Genomic DNA, 19,218 nt, shown 5'->3' with positions numbered 1-19,218 from the left:
CTGAATTGATTTTTTTTTTTTTTGGAGGCTGATTTTTTATTTTGTCAGAGTGTTACTTTATTAACAGGTCTCTGGAAACTCAACTAGAAATTAGCTACAACCCCTAAGATTGTACAATAAGGATAAGGTCATCTTTATTTTCTAAAACATTAACTTTCTAAAGAAGAGGAGAATGAGAAATGCATGTCAAAACTCCTTTAATGGGAGATAGAAAGGAAACTGATACCCTTCTCAGAATTAAAAAACTGTGATAGAGCAATAGTGGATCTTAAACTGACCAAGGCTAAAAAGAAGATCAAGAAGATTTTTATTATATACTAGAGGCCCAGTGCATGGATTCGTGCACCAGTGGGGTCCTTCGGCCTGGCTTGCACCCTCTCGCAATCCGGGACCCCTCGGGGGATGTCAGATAGCCAGTTTCAGCCCCATCCCCACAGGCCCCATCCAGACAGGAGAGAGCCCGATCCTATGCACTGAGCGTCTGTCCCCTGGTGGTCAGTGCACGTCATAGCAACTGGTCAACCGGTCATTCGGTTGCTTAGGCTTTTATATATATAGATGGTAAATAAGCTTGCCCAGAATAATACTGCCACACAGGTGCTCACACAGATTCCCAATATGAGCTCCTAGAAATGAAATGGATACAGCCCGGCAACCATATAAACCACGGACTTCCAGATTCCTCTGCTACCACCACCTGATTCCAAATATTCTATACTCATCAGAGAAGCAGGCGAAATGATGGATCAACCTTGTTTCATCCCTTTAGATTATCATGTGACTACACTGGGAATCATTTTGCAGCTACTTCATCAAGAATGTGGACATGGTTGACCAAAAGCTGTCTTAAAAGCCAGCCTGGGGCAAGATCAGCAGAGATAGGTTCAAGCTACAAACAGGTTGGCTTTTCATGGCCTTGGGTCTTAAACCTTCATTCAGATTTTCCAAGAGTATCATTACTTTCTGGATGAGGGGCATTTGGAACTTAACCCAACTACTAAAATTCTTCGGGAGGAAACGGGGTGCGTAGCGTGTCTGTGAGAGCGTGGAATCCCCAAACTGTTGGGAAATCGCTAGTCTACTTCCAGGTGAACTTACTGTTGGCACTATTTGAGAGGTAACAACGTCCACCCTTTACGCAAGCACCGCACATACTTCAGATGGCGGTAAGCCATATTTCACCTTTCCCCCAAAAGGCCAGCTTGGATAACTCACACAATTAACCCAGCAAAAGTTTATAGGCCATACAGTCTTTTTTTTTTTTAAATTCTCAGAGTAAGTGAGAATTGTTTAGCTCTAGTTAATGAATCTGAACTTGCAGAGGAGTCAGATGCCTTTTAGACAGAACTTCAATTAAAGCCAAGTTTTCCTTCAATGAGAAAATATTACTTTAGTGTATATATATATATATATATATATATATATATATTTCTAATTGAGTCAGGCTTCTGTATTCTTTTCCTAGGGAGGAGGAGGGAGCATGTAGCACTGTTTGTGCCAACAATAATACTCTGACCAATGGCAAGATTTAATTAATTTCCAGGGCAGCTTTTTCCAAATAAGAGGCATCCAATTTCATTCTTTGAAAAACAACATTCAAATGTTGACAATTTTTAGCATCTTTCTTGGATAAACTTGACTTGCCCTGATCGCCAATCCCTTTTAAGAACAAACGAGAAATGAAGAATCTCACCCATTTAAATAAAAGCTCAGAAATGAACTCTCCTAAAGAAACTTTTCTGAAGTTGATCAAAAGGGTTGGGAAAGGTGAAGAAATAGCTTTACCCCAAAGGCATAATCAATGATAAAATTAATCTTCCTTTCCCAGTTAAATTGCTTAAAATGGAAACTGGATTTTTTCCTGGTCTTTACATAAAACACAGACGGTCGCTTAAAATGGAGCAAGCTTAGGAGTCACAGAAAAACTTCCCTGTAGACAAGACAATTTCAGCCTGGCACGGAGGTAAGTGTTAACATCAGCAGAGACAGGAGTGAAGTGAAAGGTGTCCATTGGGCTTGTGTAATGACCATCTATCACTGAGCTGTACCTTGACACCCCTTGGTTTCTTTCATCGCTATTTCTGACTTCACCTCACTGAAGTCCTTGTGTGAGCAGAGACTGTTAGAGCATTTGCCTGCCCTGTGTCCAATGGGCGCTAACAGGATGCCATCGACCAAACCCTCCTTCTTGAAATCCCTACAATAGGACTCTCCCTGCACCTTGTTCTCATCCTCTCCGTCTTCTCTAACTTCTCTTCTTCCATTTGCTACTTAAAAATAAATGAGGCTCTGGGTTCTGGCCTTGACTTGCTCCTTGGACACTTGTAGGAATTCTTGATTACTCCCATGTCTTCAAGTTTATGTGCTGAGGGTCCCAAGTCTGTAGCTGCACTTCCAATGAGCTGAGTTCTAGACTCAACGATACGCGTCTCAAGTTCAACCCATCACATGCCAAACTTTCACCTTCCCCATCAGGCGGGAAAAAAATAACACGCCTGAGTTTCTGGGGTGACCCTCCCATTTACTGACATGCATGGTGGCTCTTAAACTAAAACCCATTTTTCTCCTTCTTCCTTCAAACTCCTGTGGGTCACCAAACCCGATGACTCTCCCTCTGCAGGGTCTCACTGGTCTGGCACCTCCAGTCCACTCCTTCCTGTGCTAACATGACACACTGCATAGAAAGCGTCTTCTCATTGGTTTCCTTTTCTCAAGTCCCGCCCTCTGTGACGCATTCTATAGATAGCCAGAGTTATCTTTCCAAAGCCTAGATTTGCTTTTACCATCCCACTATGCAAATAATTAATCAGCCCTCAAATACCCACAAGAGAAAGGCTACCACATTTGAACCGTGTCTTTCTCCAACTCCTATCTTTCCTCCTTCATATCACACTGTTCATGATGGCCATAAATTCCAATGTGCTTCCATTACTCCGTCTACCGGGGGCTGGCCTCTCTCCTCTGCCTCACCAACTTTTATGTATCCTCTTAGACCTAATTCAAATATCAGCTCCCCAATAAAGTGATCCTCAGGCCAAGCAGAATGGATTACAATGTCAGGGCACCAGGTACATCCATTACAACGCTAATCACATTGCAGCTCCTTTTCAACGTGGCTCTTCCTCCCCAGTGGGGAGTCCCGTGGGCAGTAGCTCTTACAGATCTTTATCTCACCAGAACCAGGTAAAATGCCAAGCACACAGTAGGTGTACAACCTCTAACTCATGAATAAGGGAGGAGTAATTGTGGGCCTAGAATAAGTCAATTTAAGGAAACGGAACACTCTTCTAGGCATTCAGAAAAACCACGCCTGCAACTAAGCTTTTACTTCAAACTATGTATATTTAAATAATACATACGTCCCAGGAGAAACGCAAAGGTGTAAGACAATTAGAACGTCATGAATGATAAACACCACCCAAGGTGTAAGGTTATCAGATGGGGTGGCAGCTCAGCCAACTAACTGGATGAAACTCCCCCACGTGAACATTACATTAGAACCAAAGCATGTTTAGCATACAAGTGGACTGCGAGCCCTCCCTTTAGCATACGCAGAACCTCAGGCCTACCAGAGTTAAATGAACCTGCTCAATGCCCAGCCACTAGTAGGAGAAGCCAGAGCTCCCAACTTCTGGTCGAATACATGTTACACAGGAAATAAGTGAAAGAGTGAAAAAGTAATCATCATTCATTTAAATGCCAACACGAATCCATGAAGAGAAAGAAGGTGACACCATGAATGAAGTTGAAAGACATGAGGAAGCGGGGGGGGGGGGTGTGGGGGGGGGAGTCTCAAATTCCCTGGGTGGTCCTGTACTTAGCAGTGAACTTACCCGGCTGGAGTCATCCCCGTCCTCTTCATTGATGGAGCTGGAAGGGGAGGGGGTGGCCGATTTGCTCGCTGGAGGTGAAGGAGACGTGTGGGGCAAACTGGCTCCTCCCAAGTTCAACCCCAACTGGGCACTGAGCTGAGACTGGTTGATGGTGGTGAGTTGGGCGGGAGGCATGATCCCAGAGCGGGCGGCATCCGTCATGTGGACGATGGACCTCATGATCAAGGTTGGATCCTGGCGGTACTGGGACACCTGGGTGTGGCTCTGGTCCTGAAAAGGCAACAGCAACGGAGGAAACTCTTTTAGTTTCCCCAAATGTCAGTGCACTTCTGGGGAGCAGAAGGTGGGCGAACTGGGTGAAGGGGGGCAAAGGGTACCGATTCCAGTAATAAAGCAAGTAAGGCATCAGGATGGGATGAACAGCATGTGGGGATTCTAGTTAATAATACTGCATTGCACCTAATGACATATGTCAATTATACCTTGAATGTGTAATGTGTGCAATTCCCTAGACAGATTTAACCAGTTGTAATTTTGATGGGTCTGACTTATCCCAGGATGATGGTCTCTATTAATATATTAACTATAAGGACTCATGCTAAAAAAGTTGAAAAGTCAAAAGCACAAAGCCCAAATTATCTAGCCGAATCTATGTCACTATAGAGGTGTCACTGGATGACTTAAAAGAATAATTTAAAATAGACTATTAGCACAGGAGTAATAAACTTCCAACTCGTGCTTCTTTTTTTATGTACACTTTTTATTGTTGATAGTATACAGGTATCTCCAATTTACCCTCATTGACCCCCTACCCACCCACCCCCCAGGTCTTCACCACCCTATTGCCCGTGTCCGTGGGCTGTGCACGTCAGTATATAAGTTCTTTGGTTTATCTCTTCTCGTCCCCCCGACCCCACATGGAGGTATGTCAGTCTGCTCCATGCCTCCCTGCTTCGGGTCTTCTTTTGTGGGTCAATTCATTTTGTTCATTAGATTCCACAAATCAGTGAGATCATGGGAAAATTGTCTTTCTCAGATTGGCTTAGACCTCTTGCTTCTTGCTGAGGAAACGGATGACACGGAAAGGGGTGAAGCCGAGGTCCCCCCACTTCGGCTCACCAGTGGGCTGGCCACCCTCCTCACACACGTGGCTCTGGTTCCATTGCACGTGACCCAGTTCCGAGAGGAGAATTCCTTCTCTGTCCAGTCCTCCCAGGAACGCAGCAGGCATGTGGAGAGCGCGGGCTGGACAAGCACCCAGCGAACATCTGTTTGCCTGAGGGCACCCGTTCTGCAAAAACCCCTGTGGTTGGCCAGAGGGTCACTCCCACTTGGCGTTACAATGCCCCCGGCATCTGGGAGTCATTCCACGCCTTCCGGATTGGATATCCCTTTTTCTTTTCTTTCTTCAACCTGCTTTGTTTTCTCTTGTTCCACCCGCCATGATTTCATGTACTAACGGGTGTTTAGAAGCATGTATAACAAGGAGGCACAGATCTTCAGAGTCCGCTTCTCAGAAAGTCACTGCAGTCCCTTCACAGCCAGCCTTCTGTGTTCGGCAGCCATACGGGAGGCTGTAAGAGTGGTTGCTTTCTTTCTTTTTTTCTTTTTTTTTTAATTCCAAAGAGTCAAAAAACGAAGACATGCTTTTCAAATGACTTACTTGAAAACCTGCCATTTAAAGTGGGCCTGTGATTTTATTGAAACCGAATTCTCTAGAGGCACAGTGACCAGAATCTAATTGTACACCCCAGCCTGGGAATGCTGAGCTGTGCCTCTTTGGAATCGTTTCTGCAGAAGGCTAGCTTTGTGCTCTATACAGAAACAGATGATTGTAAATAACTAAACGGGAACACTGGGTTTTGGAATATTAAGTCTATGAAAGGCCACTAAATAAGAAGCCATAGCTATCAACAAGAAACTAGTAGAAGAAATGAGATTTGCATGTATAGGCCTGGAGCAGAGCTCCTCAATCTTGACCCTTAACATGTTGGACCAGAGACGTCTTTGTTGAGGGGGCTGTCTTTTGCATTATCGGATGTTTATAGCCACGCTGGCCTCTACCTCCCTGATGCCAGCAGCAACCTCCCTCCCTCTCCCCACCAGTCATGACAGTCAAAAACGTCTCTAGCCCGGCCATTGCTCAGTGGTTCAGCATCGACCTATGAACCGGGAGGTCACAGTTTGATTCCCTGGGCACATGCCCAGGTTCTGGGCTCGATCCCCAGTGTGGGGCATGCAGGAGGCAGCCGATCCATGATTCTGTCTCATCATTGATGTTTCTCTCTCTCTCCCTCTTCCTTCCTCTCTGAAATCAATTAAAAAAAACCCCACACAGATATTTTTAAATGTCTCTAAATAGTGCCCACCCAGTGTGGAGCAAAACTGCTCTTAGTCAAAACCACTGACCTAGACTGGTGTCTCAGAGATAGCCAGTGAAAAAGCAAGTTGCAAAATAATTATAGAGGACAGACCCCTTTTTTGTTTAAAAAGGGGGGAAAAGTGTACATCCAAACGTTTAACAATGGTTACATTACAAGGACTAGGACCGGGGGAAGGAGGGGAGCAGTTTAACCTTTTCCATTTACAAAAACACGAAACAAAATAAATAAACTAAAATACTTTAGTGTGAAAGATCTGAAACAAACCAAAAAAAAAGAAATAGAAGCTCTACAAGTAGTTAAAATAGTCTGTAGCTCATTGCTAAGGTTGAATAGTAAAATATACAATTTTTCCTTTTCTTAATAATTTGAGTTATCAAGTTCCTGTGGAATCCCAGAGAAATGAGTCATACGTATCAGGACAACCCCACGCTCCTCGGCCTCACTGACGATATTCCCTCCCCCTGCTCTTAAAATGCTGCCTCCTATTGGCGTGCGCCCCTCTGCAGACTGTCTCACAGAGTGATTCCACATCACCAATTTGTCCTCATTTTTTCTTAGCATTCTCCTACACATCGAGCTATTTCTCTTGGAAATCATGAGCTGTCTGTCCACTCTTCCACATTCTGTTAAAGTTCTACCTTTGCTTGCTTACGCCACTTCCGTGCCCCAACTGCTGGGAATGAAGGTATCTCATTCTTAATTTTACTCTCCATGTTCACCTCTTAGAACGCTTTTGAAAAGTCCTTTCCGACGGATTGCCATCTAAATGTTTTCAGATACCTACAAACAATGTCCAGAGTACATTTACGCTAAGTAATTCAATTCTGATGGTATAATAATAAAGTAGTTTAACAGGCCTGGCATTAAACTGGACAGTATGATGTGCACGCTCTCTCATTAAGAGAGGAGTTATTCTGCTCTCTAACCCCAATGCCTATGAAAATCAGCACGTACTGATACCTGATGGACTCATCCCACACCTAGAGCACTTCGGATGGATCTCAAGGCCAAACAGAAGGCCAAGCAGTCAGCTTTCTGGGCTTCCCCAGCCAGCACTCCCTGAGGTTCACCTGCTACGTATGCCTTTCCTGTGGGCCTGACTGCTTGGCAGCTGCTGTTGACCCATGGCCAGGGTGCACTGAACCAAAAAGGTGCACTGACTGGATGTTACGATGTGCCAGGGTTTGTGCCAAGCCTCACATGCATGCTCCGAGTCAAGCCTCTAAAAAGCCTCCAGAATTAGGCGCTATTATACCCATTCTTAGATCATTGTGATTCTCCGGGCAACACAGCTCCCCACGGACACCCACGGAGAAACTGCTCCAAGCAGTATGGTGCCTCGATGGTGGAGGCAAAGAGAGATGAATGGATCTGTGGGCTCTCCATGGCCACAACCTCCCTTTAACAAAAGGAACTCCATTGTCATTTGTTTTATACATTGAGATTGTCATAACATTTCACTACAAAAAAATGGGGTTCCTCTACAGCGGAGACAGAGTGAAAAATCACCCCTGAAAAATACTGGTGATGAGGCCAAGGCCTTGCGAAAACATAGAGATATCCATGTAGCTTTCAAATGCAAAAGAACAAAAAACAGAAACAAACAAAAATATACGCTGGCCCTATCTTTCTTATTGCCCACAGGACATCTAAAATATTTCCTAGTAACCTCTCAACCACATAATCGATGCATCACAATCTGCTAGTGTTTCGCATGGCCCACCATTATCGGATAATAACTTCCCATGTGTGAAGATTACAGTCTAAGACAGTGGTTCTCAACCTTCCTAATGCCACGACCCTTTAATACAGTTCCTCATGTGGTGGTGACCCCCAATTTCATTGTTACAAATTGAACATCATTAAAGCATAGTGATTCATCACAAAAACAATATGTAATTAAGTATGTGTTTTCCGATGGTCTTAGGCGAACCCTGTGAAAGGGTCGTTGGACCCCTAAAGGGGTCGCAACCCACAGGTTGAGAACCGCTGGTCTAAGAAGATTCATGGTGAAAATGCCTCTTCAGAGACCCAAGTTCCTTTAGGGCCACGGATTATTAACAGCAGCCTTGGGGAACTTGGCAATCCTTCAGAGCGCCAATCGTTTTCCTTAAAAAAGTAACCTTGGAGAGACGTTCCCTTTGATGTTAGGACTTCCAGTTAAAACGAGAAAGATGTCAGCTCGGTTTAAAGATATTTATTAAGCACCTACTATGCGCCAGGCCACAGAACCCAATATATCAATCCTCCTGTCTTTGAAAATGACCTTGTCATTCGTTTCAACATGACTCTAATTAAACGTCATTTAGAACGGACTAATAAATTTACTATGACAATGTGTAGACAAGAATAATTCATTCATACTCCTTCAAAATAGCTCACCATTTTTCCTACTAGTAATGACACGATAAGGACATGGATAACCATGGATACACATTTCTTACTCATTCTTAGGATAAAACCTAAGACACGTAATGCCTTTTTGTAAATCATTACCTCTCAGTTATTAAAATTCAACCCTGAAAAAAATGACCAATGATCACGGAAAGGCAAAGCAAGTAGTGAATTATAAGAGGACACCCCTCTCCTACCCAACAACAAGGGTTGAACCCTCACAGCCTTTTTCTACTCCTTTTCACAATTAGATTTTATATGCCAGGTTCATCGCATCGTTTTCTAAATTGTTCATCATTTGGGAAAACCTCATTCTCTCTTCATGGTCTCACTCCATCCTCTGTCCCGTGATCCTATATAATAAAAGGGTAATATGCAAATTGACCCTAATGGCATTATGACTGAAACGACTGATCGCTATGATGCACACTGACCACCAAGGGGCAGACGCTCAACGCAGGAGCTGCCCCTGGTGGCCAATGCACTCCCACAGGGGAAGCTCTGCTCAGCCACAAGCCAGACTGACTGCTCCTCAGCAGCACTAAGGATGCCCGACTGATGGCTTAGGCCCGCTCCCCACAGAAAGTGGGCCTAAGCCATCAGTCGGACATCCCCCGAGGGCTCCTGGGCTGCCAGAGGGAGGTCTGACTGCCAGGTTAGGCCTGATCCCCCGGGGAGCAGGCCTAAGCTGACAGGTGGACATCCCCTGAGGAGTCCCGGACTGCAAGAGGGTGCAGGCCAGGCTGAGGGACCCCCCGAGTGCACAAATAATCATGCACCAGGCCTCTAGTATTAGGTAAGAGTCTCTCAAGCGCCACAATATTTTGACATTTTCATGTTGTCCATTGTCATTCTTTGGGAAGCGGCTTTGTTAGTACTTCTCCCCTCCCCCACCAGGCTGTGACAAAAACAAACTGTCCAGACATTTGGCAAATGTCTCCTGGGGGGTAAACTCCCCCTGGTTTGCAAACAACTTTCCTAGACAAAGGCAAGATATAAGCTTTCAGTTTGATTTTTAAACATTTAAATATTCCCCATTATTATTCTATTCTTTTTTTTTTACTCATTACAATGGTGCTTACTTCCATCTGGGTTGATTTTATCATTAAAAATGTGTAAAATCTAATAGACAACTGTGTTTAATGTACGTTCCATCTCCTTTTACAAATAATGATCCAATGATAGGTTTTCATAATGGAAGATAATATCTAATTAAGAAGCAAATAACCCAAACATATTAGAGAGTGTGACTAAATACATGTTCACTGTGCTAGATTTTTAATCAATACTTGGTGAAAAATGAAGTAATTAAACAATGATCAGTAAAAAAACCATAAACAAACCTTGCATTATATTAACTAATACCAGAGAACTACAAATATGAAATTCAGGCTAGTAATTTTGTGCTCAATTACTTAGTTCTGTCTGACAGCAATTGTTAAAACTTTATTTCCAAATTAACAATCAATAGTTATGCAAAAATACTGTATTTTCTAACCCAAATAGACCTTGGGACAAATACAGTTATGCCAAAAGCACACCAATGATAATTACAGACCCTACATACCACAGAGTGTAACTTCGTCAAAATCTCTGCTCCGAAATAGATAATTTTTACTTAATAACTACTCCCAGGGTTATAATCAAACATACTGACACAGTCTTCCTAAAAGTTAATTAATAGTTTCTTAGCAAAATGGAGATTTCAAGAGTTTATCATAAAACACTTAGTGGTATTTTGCTCCTATACTCCTGTAACTCCTTTGTTTTACCAAGAAGTCAGCTCCTAAATTATTTTATTCAGTCCTAAATTAAAATTTTAAAGAGGATTTCCATTATTACAGCTGTTTCTACCTGAAACCCCTGCCCCTCCAGTTTAATTTAGTAGTCAAGGTAGGCTCCTGAAACAAATGAAATATTCTCTCATCACCCCTTCACTCATTCATATATTCAACAAATAGAATATTTATTGTGAGCCCGACAATAGTGTATTCCGACTCAGGCAATCTTCCAGGCCTGAGGATGGACAGCAGCAAATGAGACAGGTAAGGGACGGGACAGGCAAGAGAGACCATTTCAAAGGGTGGCAAGTGCTGTGAACAAAAGAAAATGGGGCAAAGGTATGGAAAATAACCCTCATCCCTGAAGAACTGTCGGAGCCACCAGGCCAGGTTCACTCGGGAATCTGCGTGACGGAAAGCAGTGCGTCTACTGTCCCTGAACCAGCAGGGAGTACTGGCGATATTATAGTACTAGAGGCCCCGTGCACGAACTTCATGCATGGATAGGTCCCTAGGCCTGGTCAGCAATCAGGGCCGATCAGGTTCCCTGCCTTCCCGCCTCCCCTTCTCCCTGTCTCCTCCTTCCCTCGCCACCAGTCTGCTGCCACTGGATGGTTCACAGTTCCCCTCGCCTCCCCACCTCCTTCTTCCCTCGCTCCCTCAGCACCCCGCCGCTGCTGGTCACCATGTTCTGTGCTACCCCCTGGTGGTCAGCGCACATCATAGCAAGCAATCAAACTCCTGTTCTCCTGGTTGAATTCCTGAGGGGACACTTTGCGTATTATATTAGCCTTTTATATAGACAGAGAGTAGATAACTATAGATTATCTATGTTACGAACAAGGTCCAGGGAAATGAATCACTTCCCAATAACACTTTTCCTTGCATGTTATACACCGAGCACAAATAATCACACTTCACAGCATCTAATTGGGTTTAGAAGTTCAGAGCACACTCCTCTTTTAATAGATGGACCTAATGTAACTCAACTTAAAGACAACACTTGTATGTTCAGGGTCAGTAAGTATTTATAGGCTGAGAATACAGAATATCATATTTCTCCATGTATAGATGCTATTTTTTTCTAAAATCATTAGACTGAACATTGAGGGGCCTCTTATACACAGAAATCAGCCAAGGAGGGAGCGTAGCTACCCATACCTGGTCAAACAGGCTTCCTCCAATCACAAGCCTTATTGTTACTGATGTCAGCTGATGCCATAATTGGAGGTGGAGAGAGCACAGATGCAACAGAGATCGTAGCATTTTGAGCCCATAAAGATGTCAAAAAGTAAAAAGATAAATACTGGTAAGCGATGGTCTTACTCTGCAAAATTCAAACTGAATGCAATCAGCTCTGCAAAAGAGCATCCACGTAGAGCTGTAGAGAGACCATTTGGACCTCCTCCCACTGAGTGTATGAGCAGACCGTGGAGAAAACAGGAAGAACAACTCCTTAAGGGGCCAAAAAAGAAGAAGGCCTTCAGAGGACAACCAGCAAAATAAAAAAAAAGAGGAAAACCAGCAAAATGCTTAAAATATTGATTTCTTAATTTTGGATTAGAAAAGTGGGGGGCGTCTTATACATGGGGCGTCTTATACACGGAAAAAACACGGTATTTCTTTTAAGCTATGTGTGGTAGGAGGTTATTTGCTCTACAAAGAAAGGAGAAAGGCCCTGGTCGGTGTGGCTCAGTTGGTTGAGTATTGTCCTGTACACCGAAAGGTCTGTGCTCCAAAAGGTCTCGAGTTGGATTCCCGGTCGGGACACATATCCAGGTTGCGGGTTCAGTCCCCAATAGGGGTGCGTATGGGAGGCAACCGATGGGTGTTTCTTTCTTTTTTTTAAATTTTTTTCTTTTTATTTTTTATATTTTATTGATTTATTACAGAGAGGAAGGGAGAGAGATAGAGAGTTAGAAACATCGATGAGAGAGAAACATCGATCAGCTGCCTCCTGCACACCCCCTACTGGGGATGTGCCCGCAACCCAGGTACATGCCCTTGACCGGAATCGAACCTGGGACCTTTCAGTCCGCAGGCCGACGCTCTATCCACTGAGCCAAACCGGTTTCGGCGGATGTTTCTTTCTTACATCGATGTTTCTCTCTCTCTTTCCCTCGCCCTTCCTCTCTCTCTAAAATCAATAAAAACATACTTTTTTTAAAAAAAATAAAAAGGAAGAACAAAGGTAGCTTGTAAAAATGTCTGTGGCCTTGTCAAGGTACAGTAACAGTTGCATTCAAGTTGACTTTTGATGATAAGCATCTTTAAATCAGGAAACAGACTGTGAATTTTTGTAGTACATGGAAGAGACACTGGTGGGTGATCAAGGAAACAATTTTTTTAAAATTTATTTTATTCATTTTTTACAGAGAGGAAGGGAGAAAGAGAGAGAGTTAGAAACATCAATGAGAGAGAAACATCGATCAGCTGACTCCTGCACACCTCCCACTGGGGATGTGCCCGCAACCAAGGTACATGCCCTTGACTGGAGTCGAACCTGGGACCTTTCAGTCCGCAGGCCGACGCTCTATCCACTGAGCCAAACCAGTTAGGGCAAGGAAACACTTTTATAAATGGTATAATCAGTCTCCAATTATTACAAACAATGGATAGCACTTAGTAGGTGCTCAGAAAATATTTTCTGGAAGTTGATACAGTTTTTCAATTTTATAATTTAGACTTTGAACAGATGGGTCCTAGTCCATTCAAACTGTGTTGCTTACGTAACTCATGCGTTTGCTACTGGTAACTTACAGTAAAAATATTTCGACCATGACTTGACCAAAAATAAACATTACTGAAATGATCATTCCATTTGTTTGAGAAATTGTTGGTCGTCCCCCCACACCCCCATGGCTCAGTAATCACCCTGTGGAATTTTGTTCTGCAGACTCTATTGACGATGGCAACGCACATGTTCATAACAATCATCAGGGCTTGTTTTAATAGAACGTTCCACGCATTAAACACATTAATGACCCATGAAATAACTGTGTTATCTGTAACACATTAAGCAACATTGCTAAAACAAGGTATTAATTGAAAGTCTGCTACTTCTCTTCAAGGGAGAGTTTTCAGAGTCTAGAAATGGCACGCCAGAAATGAAACAAAAAATAATTCGACCTCAAAATCAGAGCCTTATACCAAACGACTGTCTGAAACGTAAAAATATCTAACATAAGCCTGATCATTTCAGATGTCTTACTTTGGTGTATTTCCATTTTCTTCTGGTCGTCAAAACTGACATCTGTTTAGATTATGACTTAAGTGTCTTATGAATATTTTAAAAGCTTATCATTTTCTTCTCTGCATGCTCATCTCCTACAGGACTTTTCTCTCTCTTTCTTTCCTTAACAGACACAAAGCGACCATACTCAAATATACCCCCCCTTCACTTCCATCTTTTTCAATTTTCTAATACTATGTTTGATATTACAAGGGCACCCGCGTGGCATTTTTCTATAAACATGTGCTACCACAATTAAATCCAGGGCCCATGCCCAGCAGAAAATGTCAGTCCTCCGAACAGGAACTATAATGCATGAAGAAAACGCCCGGGAATTATCAGTGTGTTTTATAAATTCTCTTTGGGGGCGGGGCCTACAAAACATCAGACAAGAGACAATTATTTTACTGTCTGTTCCTTGGCTATCAAAGGGAATTTTGAAATTCATCAAAGCTAACCTTCTGTTATGTACAACAGGCTAAGCTGAAAAGAATGTTAACAAGTTCAATTTTCATTCAATCAGCACTCCTGCTCTCTGAAATGTTTCATTGCAGGAAAGAAATAAAAATAATCTATATGGTAATTATGAGGATGAATCCCCCAGTAACTTTCAGCTACATGAAAGGTCAGTTCTATTCAAGATATTTTATCAGTTCCCTGCACATACTCCTGTCCTGTCATTTTAAATCTGAACAGCATTTTATTTTCCCATTTACAGCTACCTGCAGAATTAAGTACTTAAGCCAAATAAGGGAAAGGGGAGAAAAAAAAAGAATGTTGAATGCTGGCAAAGGCTATAATAGCATAGAGATAAATCGTTCGGCGGCTCTCTCTCAAGCCTCTAGGGCTGTAGATTTTTCTTCTCCTGGTGCACTGTGGGTATTCAAAACTTGTTCAACATGATTTCATTTCATTTCAGGCACTGCCTGAGAAAACTAAATTACAGAATCAATCATACAGAAGGTCAGAGTGAGACTTCATTACAAGTATTGCATGCTTGCATGAATATCTTTCATTTATGACTGACCCAATATGTCACAATAGCTGTCTAGTAAAAATAATCCACTTTCTGAAATTGATGTACTACTGATGTCGATGCTACTCGGCAGGCCGGCAGATTATAGAGAGGTGTTAAAAAAAAAACCCACAAAAGCCCTTTGGCGTGCTGCTTGTAGATTTTGCAGATTGCAATCTTTTGCAGATTAAAATAATTTCCAGATGATCATCTGAACTGGCAATAATGCATAGAGGTAAGGAATTTTTTTTTTTTTTAACCAAAATGTACTGTTGATTTCTACTCGTCAACTGCACGCTGCTTTGGAATACACGTATCCACCACAAGCAAATTGAGGTTTTTCTTTGAAGTCACACATGCACCGACTTTCCATTTTTTCCACAATTTGCTTTAGAATACCGGAGCATCATTTGCATATTCCGAAATGCGAATGCTGATTATTAGACTCATGGTTTGTTTGTTTTTAAGTTTTGTCCTTTTTTATTTATTTTGAATTTGTATTGAATTTATTGGGGTGACATTGGTGAATATAATTACATAGGTTTCAGGTGACAATTCTATAATGCATCCTCTGCAAATTGTACTGTGTGTTCATCACCCCAAGTCAAGTCTCCTGCCATGACCATTTATCCCCCCTGTACCTCTTCTACCTCCTTCGCCCCCCCCACCCCCGTCCCTGCTGGTAATCCCCAAACTGTTGTCTGGTCTATGAGTTTTGTTGTGTATGTTGTGTTTGATTTTTGTGGGGTCTTGTTTTTTTTGCTTAATGCCCTCACCTTTTCCACCCAGCCTCCAAGCCCTCTCCTCTCTGCCAGCTGTCCGCCTGTCCTCTGTATCTCTGAGTCTGCTTCCTTGGAGTCATTCTCCTCGCCCCCTCTTGCTCCTGCTCTCTGATTGAAAATGTAACGGCAGACATTCCAGGAAGACAAACCTGTTGTGTTTGTTGCCAACAAAAGCACAGCCGATCAGTCATGTGACAAAACGTCACTCTCTTGAAAGGAAAACCAATGGTTTCCTGAAGGAAAGCTGGTGCCATGCAACGTCAAGAAGCGGGCTTTGCCTCCTGCAGGGTGGTCTTCCCTCACCCGCCATCCTCAACAGACAGCCCCTTCATGGGGATACTGACACGTCTGCGTGCACCACGTATGAACTATCCATGCACCCAGGGACGCCGCATGCGTGATGGAGACGGTATGACGTGCCATTTTCCCGGTGACCTTCCGGGGGGAAATCTCGCAGGAGCTGCCGCAGACCATGATGGTGTCACCGGCCCACTGGGTGCCTGGAGGGAGACGGGCGAACCTTGACACAACCTATTCTTCGCCATGCCTCCGGCGATTCCAGACCCGAGTTTATAGGTGAGCACGCCAAGTCATACATAGCACAAAGCCAACGACACCTTGTATTCATCATCATTTTGTCTGGGTACATTTTTTTTCCACCACCACCACCCCCTCCCCCAAGATTTGTGATTTAAAACGCCATGACATTTCTTCAAGGTGAAATTCTACTCGACTTTTCAACAAGATGAGTTTGTTTCCAGCCCAAATAAACATCACCGGGCTGCAGCAAAAACTTCAGGCAGGCGCCGGCGAACGGGATGAGGTCCGTGTGAACGCCACGACAGCAGCCCGCCCTCAGCTAATGTACCTATCCTTTTCAAAATCAATGGCATAATTCAGCTGCGTCAGTGATTAGCAATACATCACGAAAGCAGCATTAAAAATTGAGTCCCCTCTCCTGACGCCAGCCCGCGAAAGCACCGCACTCGAAGTGGATGCGAGTATCATAATTATTTCATGATTCCATCTTTAGTTCTTCCCCATACGGTAAATGCGATTGACCATGAAATGAAATTTCATAGTCAAAATGCCTCCTTTACACTTTTTTTAATAGCAGCAATAACAGCCTTGTGGCTTTAAGGGAAGGTAATTCATCAGATGTTTCACGTAAAGGCAGATTCTTCGATTATTAACAATCAATATTTACCAATTTCATAGAGTACACATGGTAGCACGCACCGTAGGGTCTTTTAACTATTTCCGGGGTTTGACTGAGCCTCGCTGAGCATCTGTGAATAATGGGGAGCCCTGGCTAACTCCCTTGGGGACCTAACACCCTCTTTATTACTTCCCAGGCTCAGCATGGCAAGCCTGACTGTGGAGGAAGAGATGTCCGGGACCCTCTTCCTGGGTCAAAGGGCCAGAAATGTCAGGAAGTCCACAGGAAACAATTCTTTGCGATGGCGGGGAACACTTATGAATAGTTAATGACCCTTTCCAGACTGTTGGCTACGTTCTTTTCCAACAACAACAAAAAAAAGTAAAAATTAAAAAAAAAAAAAACACACCCTGATGTTCAGCTCCAGCACAAAAGATCACAGGCAAAGAAAATTATTCGGCAGCAATGCTATTTGGGAAAGTAATCTTATATTTCCGAGAGCACGCTGATTCTCCGCACCCTAATCCACTCCGTATTTTGCAATTGTCTGTTGTTATCTGGGGAATTAACCAGGAACCCGGTAAACATCACCGGCCAGGGTCCTGGCGTGCAGAGAAATATGTCAACAGGCACGAGGATCTGTGTCTTTGTTATACCAACACATCTGTTTCATTTTATCAGGGTTTTTAAAAAGGCCTTCTAAACGATTCATCTTGTTTGAAAACGCCTGCTTAGTACCTCACCTAGACAGACACAAATGCTTTATGTCCTATGGTGAAGAAAAAAAAAAAAAATTTAAATCCCAGCAGAAGTGTTTAAAATACTTAAGGAGATTTTCCTCTGGCGATTGCCGACTATAATTGCTCACTAAGAAAAATAGAACCAAAGCGATTGCATTAGCAATCTCGGCTCTCTGGAGTGCCTTATGCCATGTTTATGACAATAAATAACACAATTAGGTATATTTCCCGCAATAACCGAATCTATAATTTCCTCTGCTGGTTAGAAGCGATGATTCTTTTCCCCTTTCTCTGTATCTTGGTTGGATATTTCGTTTGAGGTAGGAGCAGATCGTGTATCATAAACGTGGTGTGATAAACCCACCGAACGCAAAAGACCTGGGCACTTGGTAAGGGCGACCATTTCTCAACTCTCGCCTGGGCAACCTTGCAACTCAAGTCCATCTCTCTGCTAAACCCAAGGCCGGGGAAGATGGCCTGCTTCCAAATCCATGAACCTGACTTTTAAAACATCCTTTCAAATCAGAAAGATCTTGCGGGAACGCCCGCTTTCCTCTGTGATGATCAACCAACCCCGAGCCCTCTTGCCAATACCAGAGATTGATCTGGTTTCGGTGTTCACACGGCCGAAGGAGAAACAATCGACGCGTCCCCCCAGAAGACAGAACATGGACCTCAGAGCTTCGCCAGGAGGAGCACCACAGAGGATTAAAAAAAAAACGTCCAAGCAATCAGCTTGCTGCCTACCATGTGCGACCCACTGCTGTGGAGCACGCCGTCTTGTTCCACGAGATTTCTTGAGATGGTGATGGACGGAAGATCCAGGCTCTGAGGGGGGAACTGGGGTGTGAATTCGCTGCCCTGGGAGGGCAAGGCGTCGCTGAGGCCTTGAAAGGGCAGGAGCACATCGGGGATGCCCAGGGCGGGGTCCGACTCCGGGGGAGGCGTGATTGGGGGGATCTCAAACTCCTCATCCCCGAGACTTGGTGTGTGGAATGTCTGCAAAACAAAAGGAAACAAGACACAGATATTTTCACACTCTGTTCTTATATCTTTATTTCTCCCTGGAGAGAAGCAGCAAGGTTTTTGCATGAAAACAACTCCACAGCGAGGCCAAATATTTATTTCTCCAATGGAAACATCTTAAGCACAGATTTCCACATAGAAAGTTTTGCTGATCATTCTGATTAAAGATTTAAGTCTCATTATCATATGGTTTTAATGGAGTATCCGTATTAACAGTTTTTTAATGCGTACTTAATTAGCAGCATCTGTCTTTGTTGTTAGTTGGAGCAGCAGCGACATTAGGTTTGGCTATATAACAAATTGCCACTTTATTGATATGTTAGTGAAACAGCTCAAACCGCTCCCATTACACACATGCTTCGTAAAACGCTGACGATTTTGTGGTGCACACACACACACACACACACACACACCCCACACGAATCCAGCAGCGAACATTACACATACTTACTCCCTGTCACAACATATAAAACAAGTCATATTAAATTTGTGGTTTGCTTTTTCAACTTCCTTATTGATATATTCCCAAGGCAAAAAAAAAAAAAAAAAAAAAACACCACACACACAAGAAAATGCTTCTATGGGAATTGTTACTGTTTTGTCCTACAACGTTTTACATTAAGGACTTTCTTCAGATCATCTCTTAAAATGTTCCAGTGCTTTCATTTAAACAATATGAAGAGTTACTTCCTTTGCTCTGAAGACTTCGATAGGTATTTATCAGAACATTTTCTGCCAGCCTTCTACTTTTAAAAACCATCTATAGAAGGAACATAGCGATATATGGATTAGAGATATACTATTTCCATTGGGGTTGCTCACTGAGGTGAGTGTTAGTTCTCAAGACCTAAGAGTAAATACTGCACTGCTTT

At 43.2% G+C, this 19,218-nt stretch overlaps 1 protein-coding gene across 1 annotated transcript in view; it reads right to left on the bottom strand.

The window, feature by feature from the left end:
* TOX3 (TOX high mobility group box family member 3) overlaps nt 1–19,218 on the bottom strand; it is a 103,239-nt gene that overhangs the window by 9,721 nt on the left and 74,300 nt on the right. Inside the window, exons 3-4 of the mRNA XM_036346906.1 lie at nt 18,068–18,319; nt 3,834–4,103 (exon numbers count right to left, since the gene is read on the bottom strand). Coding sequence (XP_036202799.1) covers nt 3,834–4,103; nt 18,068–18,319 — 522 coding nt within the window. The remainder of the gene's footprint in view (nt 1–3,833; nt 4,104–18,067; nt 18,320–19,218) is intronic.

Source organism: Myotis myotis, unplaced genomic scaffold (genome assembly GCF_014108235.1).
Source record: "Myotis myotis isolate mMyoMyo1 unplaced genomic scaffold, mMyoMyo1.p scaffold_m19_p_19, whole genome shotgun sequence".
NCBI lineage: Eukaryota > Metazoa > Chordata > Mammalia > Chiroptera > Vespertilionidae > Myotis > Myotis myotis.
This window is presented reverse-complemented; position numbering and strand designations above follow the sequence as displayed.